Source organism: Drosophila biarmipes, chromosome 3L, assembly GCF_025231255.1.
Source record: "Drosophila biarmipes strain raj3 chromosome 3L, RU_DBia_V1.1, whole genome shotgun sequence".
NCBI classification, from domain to species: Eukaryota; Metazoa; Arthropoda; class Insecta; order Diptera; family Drosophilidae; genus Drosophila; species Drosophila biarmipes.
The window spans coordinates 19586355-19603609 of NC_066613.1; the positions used below are offsets into that span (position 1 = coordinate 19586355).

Sequence of the window (17255 nt, forward strand, 5' to 3'; positions counted from 1 at the left end):
GTCTGTTTCGTGACTCCTTGCCAAAGTTATCGACTTGTGCTTTTTGCAGCACTAATGGGCTCGCCAAAGCAAAAGCTTACCACCACTAAGCATCGACAAAAACAACGTCGTCTGGCTGTAAAATTAACGAAGATTTTTTCCCGCACTGATAAAAGGTATTTTCCTCGCAAAATCGCACTCAAAAACAATGTGAAAAGTTCAGGGAAATGTGAAACTAAAGCGGGTATATCAGCAACAACAATTGCATTCGTCAAACTGCGATGTTTTCTTGGCGCTGATAAAAGTCCATGGCGTAGTACACAAAAAAAGTAAATAAAATTAAGAGATGGCAAGGCACAAATGCGCAATTCGCTTGTCAATATTCCGGTTGTGGGAGAGTACTTAAGAATTTGCGTTTTCGCCAAGGAAATTGTGCAATTTTTACTCCACTCCTTCGTGTGTGTATGTGCGAACAGTGGCGGGACAAAGGAGCCTACTCCCTTTACAGTGGTGGCCGCCAGGATCAGCCTACACCCTGCCACAGAGGTGGCACAATTAAGTGGTGTACCAGTTGCCACAGTGGTGGCCACAGGGATATGAACACTCAGAAGTTTTTGACTTGAAAAACATGAACTAAAAATCAAAGACCACGTACATCTTGCAGAATATGGTATAAAAACGATGTGTAAAGTGCACTTCTTAAAGGGTGAACCCTATGTAAAAGTAACAATCCCTTGATTTAATCATAAACCGGAAAAAAATTCATAAAAAATTGTATTTTAACCAAAATTTACAGTAAACAATTGAATATTCATTTTATTTGCTTGGTATAACTTCTAAGTTCGGAATATTTCGAAAGAAATTTTAAAAAAAATTTCTGGATATTTAAAAAAAAATTCTTGAAGACAGGAAACCAACTACGTTTCATTTCCATTTACGATTGTGACATTGTGAATTTGTGTAACTCTGTGTTGGAAATGCGATGTGCGATAAGCAGCCTCGTTTCATTCTGTGTTTGTTATCTTGCGAAAAGCAATTCACTTGTCTCGAAACCACAGTCAAGGCCATTTTAAGTGTCCCCACTCGTATGAGCGCGGTGGGCGTGGACGTGGGAGTAGGCGTCTTTCAGGGCCAAGTTGGCAAGCAAACCCCCCCTGGCCATTAGCTTTAACCAAATCCATCGAAGTGAATGAATGTGAATCAGCAACGTCGTACAACCAGTACTGCCTCCAACACCAAGAAAACCAAAATAACAACCAAGCAAGAAAACTACATAGCTGGCCCATGACGTCATCGATAGAGTACTGGCAACTGCTGCTTTTGGCTAATTTATTCTCCCATTTCAGCCGCATACAGTCTACATGCCAATAGTCGAGCCCAGCGACTGAGCCACGTCCTGCGTCACCGCGAGAATTCCAATCACATCGAACGGACACGGACGGACAGCACCTGCGGCACTCGACGTTCGCACTCGCACCACTACCCAAGACCCAATCACCCACCCGCGATGGACGACCATTCACGTTTCGCACCGAGGCTGCCAGGTGAGTCCGCCGGCCGAGCGGCCAAGTCATGCTTTTTGCTACGAATCTATATAGTTTTGATCTTTGGTTCCTTAACTGCTTAGCATTTTGAGCGCAACCGCAACCGCAGGCGACTCGCCTTCCTTGGGCGCTGAGAAAGGACTCCCAAAGCAATGATTCATCACAGATCACAGATTATTTCCGATAATTGATTAGAATGTTGATATATTTGCGACAAGTTTACATAATGGTACACCAGTCCCACTTATTGCGCTTCATGATTAGCCACAATTAGCTTTTTGCCTCCCATCAAGATGATAAAAAAGCAGGCCTTTAAGAGGTATAAAAAGAAATCCCACCTGGGCCAGTCGGACTTTTTAATGGCTCTTAATCTGTGTTTTCAAGTTCTGGGAGTCGTTTCTCTGCGCCGCTTGTTTTGTTTTCATTACCGTATCGTAGTTTCTTTGGGGGGAGAAGTGCCCTCGTTCGAGAACTAACAGTAATGGCCAGCAATTACGACTAATTTTGTGCCAGCCCGTAACCCCAACCGCCCCCAATCCGAGCTCTTTGTTTTTGGTATCAAGTTGCGCTACTAACCCCATTTCCAAACCCAGCCTAAGTCTAACCCAGCCCATGTGGGCTGCCTCACCGTCCCTGTACATACAATACATACAATCTTGCATTTTTAGTACTACTATCCAACGTGTTTGCTTGGTTTGTTGTGGATCCTGTTTGTTTTCCTACTTTTCGCTAGCTGTGTTGTTGCCAATGTTTGTGTTACCGAGGTTTGTGCGATCGTGTGTTTGCCCTAGTCCTAGCCTAGTCCTATCCTTAGTCCTAGTTACCTAGCTTAGAGTGCCTCCTAATCGTCTCTGTTCTGTTCTGTTCAGTAATCGTCTGCCAATAATACCGAAAAGAGTAAGACTCTTGATTATCCAATCAGATGCCAACGTACTCATCAAATTAAATTTCTCTGATTCATGTCTATTCACTTACTCAAACTCAATCCGAACTAAACTTGTGTTGCCTCAGGCCGTCAAAATACTTAACTGAAAGCATTACTTGTAAGATTACGTTTTTGGAATACCCGACCGCGCCAGGGCAACCTACGAGATTCATAAATGCCTTCCTTTCGCACCCCAAGGTCCGGCCATCAATCCCATCGTCGACAACTCGGACGAGCCGCAGCCCAGTCTCTCCGATCTGCACGACTTTGAGCCGAAGCTAGAGTTTGACGATACCGAGCTGCTGGCCCCATCGCCCCTGGAAAGTAAGTGATAAGCATCTTACTTTACATAAGACATTTTTATAGGACCAGGAGAGGAAGATCTGTGATTTCCCTGTCTTACATAGTACACAAATAGATCATTGTGGTATTATAATTCATAATATTAACTAATTTATTCTTGACTTTTCCCCAGAAGATGTTATGGTCGGCGATTTCGTCCTGGCCGATGGTGAGTAGGCGAATCCTTCCTGCTTACTCCAAAAGTAAAGCTCCTCGTTTCGCTTAGATCCAGAATATATAGAGCCCGAAGAAGATGTGAATCCCTTGGAGGACGACTTCGAGGACCAACTCAGGGAGCAGTCGGAGAACTTTCAGGCGCCCAGGAACAAATGCGATTTCCTGGGTACCGACAAGCAGGGTCGTCATATCTTCGGCATTTATGCATCTCGCTTTCCCGAGAAGTCCCAGCTAGAAGGTTTCGTGCGGTAAGATTTCGCATTCGAGAACGATAATGATTTCTACCATCAACTGACTTCTCTTTCTCCCCCAGTGAGATTATCAAAGAGATCGAACCGTTCGTGGAGAACGACTATATTCTGGTCTATTTCCACCAAGGCCTTCAAGAGGACAACAAACCATCCACCCAGTTCCTTTGGAACTCGTACAAGGAGCTCGATCGTAAGTTTCGCAAGAACCTGAAGACGCTGTATGTGGTGCATCCGACCTGGTTCATCCGGATCATCTGGAACTTCTTCAGCCCCTTCATCAGCGACAAGTTCCGCAAGAAGCTAGTCTACATCTCCAGCCTGGACGAGCTGCGCCAGGCGCTCGGCCTGAACAAGCTGAAGCTGCCGGACAACATTTGCGATCTGGACGACAAGCTGAACCCCAGTCGGAAGCCATCGACGCCGCCACCCAGCAGCAGCAGCATAAATGCATCCCGGCAGCAGCAGCACAAAATGGCGACGACGCATCAATTCGGGGTGCCCCTGAAGTTCATCGTGGTGAACAGTCCGTGCCTGAACTCCATTCCGCCCATTGTGCGCAAGTGCGTGGACTCGCTGTCCATAACGGGCGTCATCGATACGGAGGGCATATTCCGGCGATCGGGCAACCACTCAGAGATTATGGCGCTCAAGGAGCGCGTCAACCGGGGCGAGGATGTGGATCTTAAGAGCGTCAATGTGCACGTGATAGCCGGCCTGCTGAAGAGTTTCCTGCGCGATCTCGCCGAGCCGCTGCTCACGTTCGAGCTGTACGAGGATGTGACTCGATTCCTGGACTGGCCCAAGGAGGAGCGTTCGCGGAACGTGACCCAATTGATACGCGAAAAACTGCCGGAGGAGAACTACGAACTGTTCAAGTACATTGTAGAGTTCCTGGTCAGGGTGATGGACTGCGAGGACCTCAACAAGATGACCTCCTCCAACCTGGCCATCGTGTTCGGTCCCAATTTCCTGTGGTCGCGCAGCACCAGCACCTCCCTGGAGGAGATTGCCCCCATCAACGCGTTCGTCGACTTTGTGCTGCAGAACCACAAGGACATCTACTTGATCGACGTCAATCAGCGCACTGTGTCCGTCGACTAACGACTGGCCCAACCGCACAAACAAGTCCGTAATTGTAAATTGTTTGATTTTAATGTTAGTCCTAAGTGAACCGATGGTTAGCTAAATAGAGAGCACACAAAAGGCAACGGAAACTAGGGCGCAGAAGGCGGTTTCGTGTATAAAGTGTACTGTAATCCTAAGTTGAATTTTAAACTGTGTGTATGTGTGGAACTGCTTGTAGCCCCAACTCCACGCCAACTATTCCCCCCCAAATCACAATTATTTAGCCCCCAGCTAAGCGCTTAGTACGATTGATTTACCAAAGAAATTTGCTTATGTTCGTTCGGCGAGCAGAAGAGAAATTCGATATGAGATGTTATTATTGAACTATGTATTAATTGAACGCACATTCCCCCATGACCGGAAGCGAATCTTGGTTGCGCTGCTGAATGCACCTGCCACGCGAAAGTGGAGTTGTGGCGAACTCAAAAATCGTAATGTGTAGAATTTTGAATTTCCTTATAGTCATACAAACAATTTTTATAAAATAACGGTATTGTTAAAAATAAAGCAAATGTTAAAACTACTACAAGTCTCTAAATTTCATTGATACCTTTTTTAAATTTTAGTGTGAAAGCAAAACTTCACTCATGATGAATGAATGAAGTTGTACAGATAAAATCGTTTGTGGAAAACCTTTTTGAATGATTTTGTGGTCAGATTTATCAGCATATATTCATATTCTTATATCTCGTTCTTCAAGCGAAATTAAAATGTTTTCAAAAGCGCCGTTTTGGGGACCAAACTTGCGTGTAACCGCAAGCGATTTTTTATTGATATCAAGACAAATCGGTCCAGTTTGGAATATTAAATAGTTCATTGGGGGTCACAAGGATGTCGACTTAAATGGCTTAAATGTTGATGTTCTTCAGTTTGCGATTCAGATCGTTGAACTTGAGGATTTTACGCACAAAGAAGTCGCCATAGCGATGTGAAACCTTGGTGTCCGCTATATGAATCATGTCGTCGTCGATGTAGAAATCCAACTGCAAAAATAAAGGATTAGACCACCTTTTTCGGATATCTTTCTGATTAAAATTCACCTCAGAGCCGGACTTAAATGTTCCCTCCAGGCCGCTGGGTCCCTTACTCCAAACCAGGTTGCGCATCTTGTGCTTGAAGCAAAGCAGACGGATCAGCAGCTTCGACACATCATCGTCGCTTGCATTGGGGTCGATAAAGGAAGCCAGTTTGGTCAGCGGCAGGGTGGTGTACAGCTTCAGATACGAGCGCGTCGTGGGCAGATCCTTCTGTTGGCGCACCTCGTCCATGAAGACCAGCAACTGATGTTCCATGGGGTCCTTGACGTAGTCCTCCATGGGCGCATCCGCAGCCGGCGGGCAGGGGCTCACAAAACGCGGGCAGGCGAACACAAAGAAGGATTTGAAGACCTCCAGGTCGCCGCACTGCATCTTGAACATGGCATCGTGGTAGTTCTTCTCACGCAGCACCTGCTGGATGGACTCGTCGATGCACTGGGGATGCAGAACCAGGCAAATGGCCAGCAGGTGGTACATCTGCTCCGCCTGCTTGTTGATCTGGTCGTTCTGGTACGACCGCGTGCTGTACAGCTGCTTGGTGCGCTGGATGTACAGCAGGATGTCGGAGAAGGTGCGGATGGCATCAGCGTAGCGGCGCATCATCATGTAGGCGAAGCCCACGTAGTAGGACGTGGAGATTTGGCAGGCGGGGATGTGCGAGTAGGCGGACTTCTTGTGGATCTCGATGGGCTCCAGCACCTTGATGGCCTGGTAGTAGTCACCGAGCAGCGAGTGCACGCGCAGCAGACCGACCAGCGAGAAGTAGCCCAGCATCTTGTAGAAGGACAGCTTGCCGAAGTCACCGGCCACGGTCTGGGGATCCACGCCCTGCGAGATGGCCTCCAGCTGCTTCTTGATGTTCGAGATGTCCACCAGAGAGTGCAGCACGTTCAGGATGCAAAGGATGCTCCATACGTTGCTGTGGTTAACGCACAGCTGCTGGATCTCATCCTGCGACTTGTCCGTCAGGCGGGCGCTGCAAAGGATCCAGAGTTAAACAAATTTACATGGAGTGGGAGTAGCTACCTACCGATACTGCGCAAAGTTCTGGAACTGATACACGAACTCATCCACCAGCTCCCACAGCCAGATGTCGGGCAACTCGAGCATCACCGGGTTCTGGGCCGAGATGATAAGGTTGAAGAAGTCGCAGTAGTTGAAGAACGAGTTGATCCTCTGCTCCAGCTTGGGGCCACCGGGAATGCGGGCGTGGATGTGGCGGTAGTACAGCTCCTTGTACAGGATCAGGAAGACCTTGTCGTTGTCCACGATGGCGGCCACCTCCTGCTCCTCGGGCCAGGCCGTCTTGTCGAAGTGGTGGTCGCTGATCTGCGGGAAGGTGTTCTCGTACATGTTCTGGATGTCGTACAGGTTGCCCTCCTTGATCGCCTGGCAGAAGTTGATCAGGAAGTACTTGACGTTGTCCGGCATGCGGGTGGAGAAGTAGTTCCTCTCGTACTCCATGTCCAGCTGCGGGTCGCCGGTGTGGGCGAAGTCATCGTAGTACTCCTGAAATCCCAAAAAAAACCAATGAGTTTCTACATTTTACATATGTGCGGGGCACAAAAGTTGGGTTATGTTGTCGGCGGGGTCTCGGTTTGGGGTTTCTCGGTAAGGCACTTCTCCGGACTTCCTGCACTCACCGAATTGCTTGCGTATTCGTCTCCGCCGTACATTGTCGCTGTTTTATCTTTTCCGGTGCTACACAAAACACAAAGCCTATCAAACGCTGAAGAATTTGACAACACGCCAACAAATTTTTGGCGAAAAGAGGGAGAAACAGTGTGATCGATTATCGATGGGGCTGGGCGACTATCGATAGGTGCACGACTTTGCCGATGGGGGAGGCGATTTTGGGTTATTTTAATTTAAAATTTTTGAAAGAAAATGGAAACAACTTTGATATATTTGACCATTTTTCACTTTTTTTTACTTTGCAATATATTTTTAACAACATTTATTAAGTCAAAGACTTGCTTATACAAATATACAAATTTTAAATTATGATAAAACATTTTTATTTTGGGCGAAATTGAAATCGAGAACACATCGATAGTTTTTCTCCCTCGATAGACTTCTGGCTTTTTAGCCTCGTGGCAGCTTGCCACACTCGAGGCACGGTCACACTGGCAGCGAGACGGAGCGGAGTTCGTGTGTCATCCGCGTTGCGTTAATTATTTTCTTAATTCAAACGAAACTCTTGCGAAGTGGGCGTGAGCTGTCGGAGACGTAGTCCCTCTCAAATAACTAACAAAATTAACAACCGATTAACAAGAGTAGCACCAGCGGAAAGTGCAGAAGGAACTCCCATTACTGCGGACGCGTTGCCATAAATTATCAGCTTTTCACGGAGGTTTTTCCAGCGGAAAAGTGCATTTCGACGAAGCATTTCTCGGAAGTCCAAACTAAATGTGTTTATAAATCCATTCCGCGGAAGTTTTAGTCACAAGCCTCCGAGATGAGGCCGCCCAGCAGGAATTCGAAAACGGCATTTTCTTCGCTGCAGTTCGGACTACTTTGCCTCCTATTGCTGGCCAATAATGGCATCAAATCGGTGCAAGCAGGTAAATACAGTGTTTCCGGATGAGTAAACCAGGAATTTAGATGGGTTCTGCTCGATTCCGTAAGGAATTTGTGACACAAAACGTCGATTGTTTGTAAGCCAACTTTTTGGGCGTGTTCCCCAAAGCTGGAGACTCGCTCTTTCTTTTTCCTTTTGGCCCCTTCTTCGCCTTTTAACTCGCTCTTCTCGATCGCGAGCGGAGAGAGAGAGAGGAGAGACCGAGAGAGAGCGATCGAACCGTTGCTTACGAACGGCGGTGGCAAAACAAAAACGCCGACTAACAACGCCCGTTTTCTACTCGTTCTTTTTGATCCATAAGTTGGAGCCCAAATATGTTGATTTCGTAATTTCCCATGTGGAGCACCCGGGGGAATTGTTCCGAGTTTGCCGGCCGCATCCCTGATTTTTTTCATCCTATTTTCCGGCTTTGCAATGCGCATGCGGCGGAAAAAGCATCTGCTGATTAATGATGCTGGTGGAAACACGTGATTCCATCTCCATATCCTTCCATATGTCAACAGATTTGAGCTTTGTGCGCCCGCAATTTTCCGCATTTCATGAAAAATAAACATTTGTTAGATCATATGCAAACATTTTTATGACTCAAAATAAACAATGCCACGCAATTAATTCGCCACTTTCACGCCCCGAGGCGTCGAAAGCAGGCAACCGACATATACCCTCAGTTTCTGGTCGATTTCCATAATTTATTTCGGTTCTTATTGCCCCGAAAATAGCCTCATTCGCACTTCGGGTCTCTCGAGATCAGCGGAAAAGGCCTTTCCCAGACCTCGTCATACTTGTTTCATTTGGAACACTAGCCAGATTTTTGTTGGCCATTAAGTAACAGCCGAAAGTAGTTCAACTTGCTGCTCCCCAAAAAGTTGCCATATACTATTTACCCACAGATTGTCATGCGTGTTTCGCTCTGTTTCCCTTCGGGCTTATCAGGTCGATTTTCTCCACTCTCCTTAGGGCTCAAAGTCAGCTTAAAGTGCCCACGAACTCCGGATGACCTCGCAAGGGTTGTTTCTGCCCCACTCCGCCTGGTGAACATGCCAGTGTGTTTGCCTAGGAGCTCCTGCTGCACCCACTATAAGGCATTTCTTGGGGGTTGCAACTGACAGGGGCAATTGTCTGGATTTCCGACACGACCTGCCCCCCACTTCCGCACGCTCTTGTCATGGATCCTAGGAGCCAAAAGACTCTCGTCACCAGCAATATTATGGTGCAAATATGAGACAAGAATCTGCACTCTGCGGCACAGTGGAAACTCGATAATATAATCGAATTATTTAAAATATACTTGATATTTATAGCAATTTTCTTGGGTCTTCCTTGAAAGATCCCGTATATGATATTTATCAATCTTATCCGAGTTCTGAATAAAACATTTTCCCTAGAAATCAGCGATTTAGGTATTCCCAACAGATATTTACCCTTCAGTCTGGACTCCTCTTGTTTACTTCTTCCTCATTGATGTGGCTTTATTTATGGCCCCATAAAAAGAGGCCACTGGAACGATTATGGCCCGAGTGAAGTGCTCAACATTATTGGCCGCCATCCAAACAGATTCTTCATATCTCAATTTTAATTACGCCCGTGACAGTTTGCGTTCACATTGTACAATTGTATATGGGTCATGGAATTCCTGGTATTTATAGATCGATATTCTGTACTTTCAGACGCTTTCACGGACTATTTCTCCGACTATGAGTGCAACCAGCCCCTTCTGGAAAGAGCCGTCCTCACGGCAACATCGGCGCTACCAGAACGAGGACCCGATAAGGCACGCCTAAACGGTGAGTAATAGTTATTGATTTTATTTATGTATGATTCGGTCTTTGTGTTAGTTGAGTTGCCTTTTTTTTTAGCAATTATTATTTGAAAAACGCCTTCCAAAACCTTTTAAAAACTTGGTTTTTATATAAGTTGACTTTTTATAAATAGAACCACGAGCCAAAACCTTTTATAATAAAAATGCTTATTTATATTTAGTTTGTAGCCATTTTGCTAGGTATAAACTGCTCTTTCCTTTGCTATTTTATAATTATTTTTCAAAACTCCAAAGTTCTTATCAGTTTGAATTCCGCCATAATCGAAATCGTAAGCGGGAACGCAGCTGAACTTTGTAGCGCAGTATTTTTGCAGTATATTTATAAGGCTGGGGGATTTTTACCCTGACCACTTGTGGCCATACTACTACCATAAGGAATTAATAAAAACATTGCCCAGCGAAAACGCCCCGAAAAGCAATGATTGTAAAGGCAATTAGATAGTTCTAAAACGCATTCGAAATGAGCAAACACATCTGCACCCGCTGGGCCTTTGACCTGGGCAGCTGGAAGCCCACGCTTCCTCAGCTGAGTCAGGCGGTGGCCTCAATTCAGCCCGAGGAACGCGTGCGCCTCATGAAGTTCCACTTCATCGACGACTTTCTGTCCTCGCTAATTGGCCGGCTGCTGATGCGGAAATATGTGAGCACATGCAGCGGATTGCCGTACCACCAAGTGCAGTTCGCCCGGGATGTGCGCGGCAAGCCGTACTGGGTGAGGGACGATTTCGATGGGCCTCCCCTCAGCTTCAATGTCTCTCACCAGGAAGGCCTAGTTGTCCTGGCGGGGGTGACGGGAGAAGCCAGTGATCCCGACTTTGGCATCGGCACAGATGTCATGAAGATCGAGTACAGTGGCGGCAAGGCCCTGTCGGAATTCTTTCGCCTGATGAAGCGCAAGTTCTCGGCCCAGGAATGGAGCTACATTGGCAGACCGCAGCACGATGAGCGGCAACAGGTCAAGGCCTTCATGCGACACTGGTGCCTGAAGGAGGCCTACGTCAAGGAGCTGGGCGTTGGCATCACTGTGGATCTGGAGAAGATCAGCTTTTCCGTGGACACCAGTCATCAGCTAACCTCGGAGGTGTCCCCCCTGACGGGATGCAGCCTGCGCTGCCATGATCAACCCATGGAGAACTGGCATTTTGAGGAGCATTTACTGCAGGAGGAGAAGTACTGCGCAGCCATTGCATTCCGGAATTGCTTGCCACAGACGCGTGGAAGGTTCCAGTTCCTGGGAGTGGAGCAACTTCTGGTCAAGAGTCCCGAATCGGAGCAGGACGATGTGATCAGCTACTGCCAAAAGGCTCTGCTGAAGCCCTACAAGCGATCATAAAGAACTAAAGCCTGCAAAAGTAGATCCTAAAATAGAGTTGTTATCCCTAGAATAAACAAGCTTTTATATTTTTTCATTACTCTTGTCCAATTTGGAATAGTTTGTAATCCTTGTGTTGTCATGAATCCGCGCACCCCCCAAAAACGCTTGTTTGCCTGGCATTGGATAAACAAACTCAACGAAACGAAGCCGGAAATATGCTTAAAAGGCCATAAACCGACATTTAGGACCCGTAATGGGACTCAGACAGGGGCCAGACATCGGTTTCGCTGAGTTTATGCGCCAACAGGCTAGCCCTGTGCAAGGGTAGCTCTGCATGGCTCGTTTATTTGAATTATTTTTGGCATTCCCGAAAGTTTTATCGATGGGAACGATGGCTGGCTGATATGGGCGCGTTGCCAACGGGAGCAGGACAAAGGGAACTTTAATGCGGAACAAATGTGTTGGGGAATGGGCTGTGGCATAGGAAATCCCTGCAGTCGGGACTTTCTCACACTACTTTGTCACACCTGCCTGCAATTTGCCGCGCTCTGCAATTGAAACAAAGGCACACGGTCGCGATTGTTTATGCTCGGCCATTTAAGAGCTCTCCCATTTTGGGTTTGACACCAACTCAACCCTCCGGATTACCGAAAATCCCTTCTGGAGCAGGGGTTGAACCGCGATCTGAAGGACCTCGAACTCCGCGAGCACTTGCAGCTGTCAATCGGAATCGCCCCTAAATTATGGTTTATTAATTGAAAACACCCCCCGAAGGGATTGGGCAATTTTAAACTCGCTATTTTAGGCAATTATGTGTATAGGGCAGACCTCCCCCATTTTTATGTTGCCTTTAAGTACATTTTATGTTGCTCTTGTTTTGGTTTAAATTGTATTATTTTCATTTTATTGCCCATCATCCCATGACCATTTGCGAACCCCAGCTGGCACCTCGTGGTCCGCAAAGAACTCGGACTTCGACCAGCGTCTGATTATTGACCTGGGCGTGGTGCGGAACGTGACGCACATCGCCCTGCAAGGACGACCCCACAGCAATGAGTACGTCACCGAGTACACCATTAGCTATGGCATAACCGATCTAGAGTTTGCCGACTATAAAGAGCCGGGCGGCAATGTCAAGGTAAACAATCGATCTCAAATACAATTACGAATGTGTGTCCCATCGGATTTGGGGTGGAATTCATTTGGTGGTGGTTATTGCACGGAAAAAAATAAATTAGAGTTTCAGAATACATGATATGTCATCAAAAAGTTAAGCTTTTACGTAAAAAATCCTTATAAAAATAACTAAAAATCAGAATTTTCACATAAATACTGAAAGAATATATCAAAATTATATAAATTGTAATGTAACGTTCTTTTTCTCCGTGTAAAAACAAATGTTGGTGACTGGGGAATCCTCAAATCTGCGAAAGCGGATTATCATTACATCAATCCATTAACACTCTGCTTGCTTTTGTGCTTGGTTTTTTACCATTATGATTTAATCCGTACCCGCATGCATCTGTTTATGCGTTCGTCTAATAGTACTGTAGTTCACTTCCCTCACAAAACACCCTCACCCACTTCTCTACACTCTGACACTGCGACTAACCAGATGGGTAATTGCACCTTGTGCAGGTAACGCTGCTTGGACACCGGTCGAGAATACCTATAACCACTTTCTAACACTCGACCTGGGGGATCCGGTCATGGTGCGCAAGATCGCCACCATGGGACGCATGCACACGGACGAGTTCGTGACGGAGTACATTGTCCAGTACTCGGACGACGGCGAGTTCTGGCGCTCATACGTGAATCCCACGAGCGAGCCGCAGGTACTGTGACTAACCCTAGACTAAGGCCTAAACTCTACAACTATTTCTGGCTTGAAGGATGGCGATGGATTAATGCTTTTGGTCTTAGCTTAGCATTACTAACTATTGTACATAAGCTTTTTATTAAATGTGTCTTCGGTATCCATCATAGATGTTCAAGGGCAACTCGGATGGCAACTCCATACACTACAACGTCTTCGAGGTGCCCATCATCGCCCAGTGGGTGAGGATTAATCCCACCAGGTGGCACGATCGGATTTCCATGCGTGTGGAGCTCTACGGTTGTGAATACAGTAAGTAATATGGGTTTTTATACCATTTCGTTTCCTTAATCGAAACCCTCCTGCAGTTTCTGAGAACCTGTACTTCAATGGCACTGGCTTGGTGCGCTACGACCTGACTCGAGAGCCCATTTCCTCCCTCAAGGAGTCCATTCGATTCCGCTTTAAGACGGCCTTTGCCAACGGCGTGATGATGTACTCGCGTGGCACTCAGGGCGATTACTACGCCCTTCAGCTGAAGGACAACAAGATGATACTGAATCTGGATCTGGGATCGAAGGTGATGACCTCCTTGTCGGTGGGCAGTCTGCTGGACGACAATGTGTGGCACGATGTGGTGATCTCGAGGAACCAGCGGGACATTATCTTCTCGGTGGATCGTGTTATTGTACGAGGACGCATCCAGGGCGAGTTCAGTAGGCTGAATCTTAATCGAGAGCTGTACCTTGGCGGTGTGCCCAATGTCCAGGAGGGCTTGATTGTCCAACAGAATTTCTCCGGCTGCTTGGAGAATATCTACTTCAACTCCACCAACTTTATTCGAGTGATGAAGGACAGCACCGAGCTGGGAGAGGCTTATGTGTTCACCAAGGTGAACACCATCTACGCCTGTCCCTCGCCTCCAATTTATCCGGTTACCTTCACTACCCGCTCCTCGTACGTCCGCCTGACGGGCTACGAAAACTCTCAGCGCCTGAACGTGTCGTTCTATTTCCGTACTTACGAGGAAACTGGGGTGATGCTGCATCATGACTTCTATTCCGGAGGTTACATTAAGGTCTTCCTGGAGTTTGGAAAGGTTAAGATCGACTTAAAACCCAAGGGCTCACCGCGCATCATTTTGGACAACTACGACGAGCAGTTCAATGATGGCAAATGGCATTCGTTCATCATCTCCATCGATAAAAATCGATTGATACTGAACATTGACCAGCGACCTATGACCACGACAAAGAGTCTGCAGATTGCCACTGGAGCACAGTACTACATAGCGGGTGGAAAGGATAAGAACGGTTTCGTCGGCTGCATGCGGTTGATTTCGGTGGACGGAAACTACAAGCTACCCCAGGACTGGGTGAAGGGTCAGGAGGTTTGCTGCGGCGATGATGTGGTCGTGGATGCCTGCCAGATGATCGATCGCTGCAATCCGAATCCGTGCCAGCACAAGGGTCTGTGTCACCAGAACTCCAGGGAGTTCTTCTGCGACTGCGCGCACACTGGCTATGCAGGCGCCGTTTGTCATACTTGTGAGTTGCTCTGAGAAATTTTTAGTATGTTATGTTGACTTATTGTTTTCATTTGCATATAGCAAACAACCCATTGTCCTGTCTGGCTCTCAAGAATGTTCAGCATGTGCAGCAGCGTGTGAACCTGAACCTCGATGTGGATGGCAGTGGTCCTCTGGAGCCTTTCCCAGTCACTTGCGAATTTTACTGTAAGTGGATGTCAATCATTATTTCCTTAGTCCTTTTTTATATGCAAACTCAAACTTTCGAATCATCAATCAAATTACGTTATCTTACTACAATATTTTATCCGTCCTTATTGTTTTATGGTTAAAAATGTAGAGTTATGCTACTCAAAGTATGTAATTTTATAAATGCATGACATTGATTGATGAGCTTTATTTTTTTCGCAGCGGATGGACGTGTGATTACCACCCTCAGTCATAGCCAAGAGCACACCACGACTGTGGATGGCTTCCAGGAGCCGGGTTCCTTTGAACAGTCCATCATGTACGATGCCAATCAACAGCAAATCGAAGCTCTGCTGAACCGCTCCCACAGCTGCTGGCAGCGCCTCAGCTACTCGTGCCGCTCGTCCCGTCTCTTCAATTCGCCATGTGAGTGGTCATGGTTTTCCTAAGATCAATCAGTGTTATAATTCAATTTTTCATCCAGCTGAGTCAGGAAACTTCCGTCCGTTCTCCTGGTGGGTCTCTCGACACAACCAACCAATGGACTATTGGGCCGGAGCCCTGCCTGGATCGCGAAAGTGCGAGTGTGGAATTCTGGGTAAGTGCCACGACCCCACCAAGTGGTGCAACTGCGACTCGAACAGTCTGGAATGGATGGAGGATGGAGGTGATATCAGGGAGAAGGAATATCTTCCCGTGCGGTCAGTGAAGTTTGGTGATACTGGAACCCCATTGGACGAGAAAATGGGTCGCTATACTCTGGGACCACTGCGCTGCGAGGGCGATGATCTGTTCAGTAATGTGGTGACCTTCCGCATTGCCGACGCCTCTATAAACCTGCCACCCTTCGATATGGGTCACTCTGGAGACATTTACCTGGAATTCCGCACCACACAGGAGAACTCTGTGCTCTTCCATGCAACTGGACCCACGGATTACATTAAGCTAAGCCTGAATGGCGGCAACAAGCTGCAGTTCCAGTATCAAGCGGGCAGCGGTCCACTGGGCGTTAATGTGGGCACCAGCTATCACCTCAACGACAACAACTGGCACACGGTGAGTGTAGAGCGCAACAGGAAGGAGGCTCGCCTGGTGGTGGATGGATCCATCAAGGCTGAGGTTCGTGAGCCGCCGGGTCCAGTGCGTGCCCTCCACCTAACTTCGGATCTGGTGATTGGCGCCACCACCGAGTACCGCGATGGCTATGTGGGATGCATTCGTGCTCTGTTGCTGAACGGAAAGATGGTTGACCTGAAGGATTACTCGAAGCGTGGGTTATATGGCATCAGCACCGGTTGCGTGGGTCGCTGCGAGTCGAATCCTTGCCTCAATAATGGCACTTGCATTGAACGATACGATGGCTATGGCTGCGATTGCCGTTGGAGCGCATTTAAAGGACCTATCTGCGCAGATGGTGGGTTGATAGAGTAATCAGCAATTGTGTCTTATTTAATTTGAATTTGCTTTTTGCAGAGATTGGTGTCAACTTACGCTCCAGCTCGATTATTCGCTACGAGTTCGAGGGCTCCTTCCGCTCCACAATTGCCGAGAATATTCGCGTGGGCTTCACAACGACCATTCCCAAGGGTTTCCTGCTTGGCTTCTCTTCCAATTTAACTGGCGAATATCTGACCATACAAATTTCCAATTCTGGTAAATGGATTTAAACGTGCTTGTTAATTGTAAACCACTAAATAACGTACATTTTTGTAGGTCACTTGCGTTGCGTGTTTGATTTCGGCTTCGAGCGACAGGAGATCATATTCCCCAAAAAACATTTCGGCCTGGGTCAATACCACGACATGCACTTTATGCGCAAAAATGGTGGATCCACCGTGGTTCTCAGGGTCGACAACTATGAGCCAGTGGAGTATAATTTCGATATCAAGGCCTCGGCGGATGCTCAGTTCAACAACATCCAGTACATGTACATTGGCAAAAATGAGTCCATGACAGATGGTTTCGTGGGTTGTGTTTCGCGAGTGCAATTCGATGATATCTATCCATTGAAGCTGATGTTCCAGCAGAATCCACCCAAAAATGTCAAGTCTTTGGGCAGTAAGTATTGATAGCTTGTAGGATTCCAGTGAAAATATTCAACCAACTTTTGTGTTGCAGCCCAATTGACTGAGGACTTCTGCGGAGTTGAGCCAGTGACGCATCCGCCTATTGAAATTGAGACCAGGCCACCACCTCTAGTGGATGAGGAGAAGTTGCGCAAGGCGTATAACGAAGTGGACTCTGTGCTGCTGGCATGTAAGTGATATAGTTTTCCTCCAGCTAAAGCATAGAAATTAATAAATTTGTGCATTTTAGGTCTGCTGGTGATCCTCTTCCTGCTGCTGATCCTTATGTTCTTCCTTATCGGTCGCTATTTGCACCGACACAAAGGCGACTATCTGACGCACGAGGATCAAGGTGCCGATGGAGCCGACGATCCTGATGACGCTGTCCTGCACTCAACTACTGGCCATCAAGTTAGGAAGCGCACAGAGATCTTCATCTAAACCTGTCGCAACATATGCACACAAATCGTTTTTAAATCGCCTTAGACACGCAACAGCGACGAATCAGACTCACCAAAAAAAAAAGCAAATGAAAACATAATGAAAATCAAACGAACGCGG

The 17255-nt window shown here is 47.0% G+C and overlaps 4 protein-coding genes across 6 annotated transcripts; 3 read left to right on the forward strand and 1 right to left on the reverse strand.

Annotated features, from left to right (window-relative positions):
- The first annotated feature begins 31 nt into the window (after positions 1-31).
- On the forward strand, positions 32-4866 carry LOC108034928 (rho GTPase-activating protein 68F). Of its 2 annotated transcripts, none has more exons than XM_017110183.3 (6): positions 32-155; positions 1326-1523; positions 2647-2772; positions 2924-2959; positions 3017-3215; positions 3281-4866. In XM_017110183.3, the coding sequence occupies exons 2-6, from the start codon at positions 1487-1489 to the stop codon at positions 4317-4319; spliced, it is 1437 nt and encodes a 478-aa protein (XP_016965672.1). In that variant the 5' UTR covers positions 32-155; positions 1326-1486; the 3' UTR covers positions 4320-4866. The 2 variants fall into 2 exon arrangements, with proteins under 2 accessions (XP_016965672.1, XP_050741826.1); XM_050885869.1 differs by lacking the exon at positions 32-155 and adding an exon at positions 290-308 and having other exon boundaries at positions 2927-2959.
- Positions 4867-5071: 205 nt separating this feature from the next.
- On the reverse strand, positions 5072-7188 carry LOC108034925 (eukaryotic translation initiation factor 3 subunit L). Its single transcript, XM_017110181.3, has 4 exons — positions 7024-7188; positions 6411-6889; positions 5384-6356; positions 5072-5326 (listed from the first exon to the last, which is right to left on the reverse strand). Exons 1-4 carry the CDS (start codon positions 7054-7056, stop codon positions 5192-5194), a joined length of 1620 nt encoding a protein of 539 aa, XP_016965670.1. The 5' UTR covers positions 7057-7188; the 3' UTR covers positions 5072-5191.
- Positions 7189-7490: 302 nt separating this feature from the next.
- LOC108035153 (neurexin-4) lies at positions 7491-17224 on the forward strand. Of its 2 annotated transcripts, none has more exons than XM_017110596.3 (12): positions 7491-7944; positions 9629-9745; positions 12037-12233; positions 13082-13223; positions 13280-14458; positions 14521-14646; positions 14851-15054; positions 15113-16042; positions 16102-16281; positions 16342-16686; positions 16747-16884; positions 16945-17224. In XM_017110596.3, the coding sequence occupies exons 1-12, from the start codon at positions 7839-7841 to the stop codon at positions 17133-17135; spliced, it is 3855 nt and encodes a 1284-aa protein (XP_016966085.1). In that variant the 5' UTR covers positions 7491-7838; the 3' UTR covers positions 17136-17224. The 2 variants fall into 2 exon arrangements, with proteins under 2 accessions (XP_016966085.1, XP_016966084.1); XM_017110595.3 differs by lacking the exon at positions 12037-12233 and adding an exon at positions 12734-12930.
- Positions 9899-11192, forward strand: LOC108035151 (L-aminoadipate-semialdehyde dehydrogenase-phosphopantetheinyl transferase). Its single transcript, XM_017110593.3, has one exon. The coding sequence runs from the start codon at positions 10241-10243 to the stop codon at positions 11111-11113; it is 873 nt and encodes a 290-aa protein (XP_016966082.1). The 5' UTR covers positions 9899-10240; the 3' UTR covers positions 11114-11192.
- Positions 17225-17255: the final 31 nt, after the last annotated feature.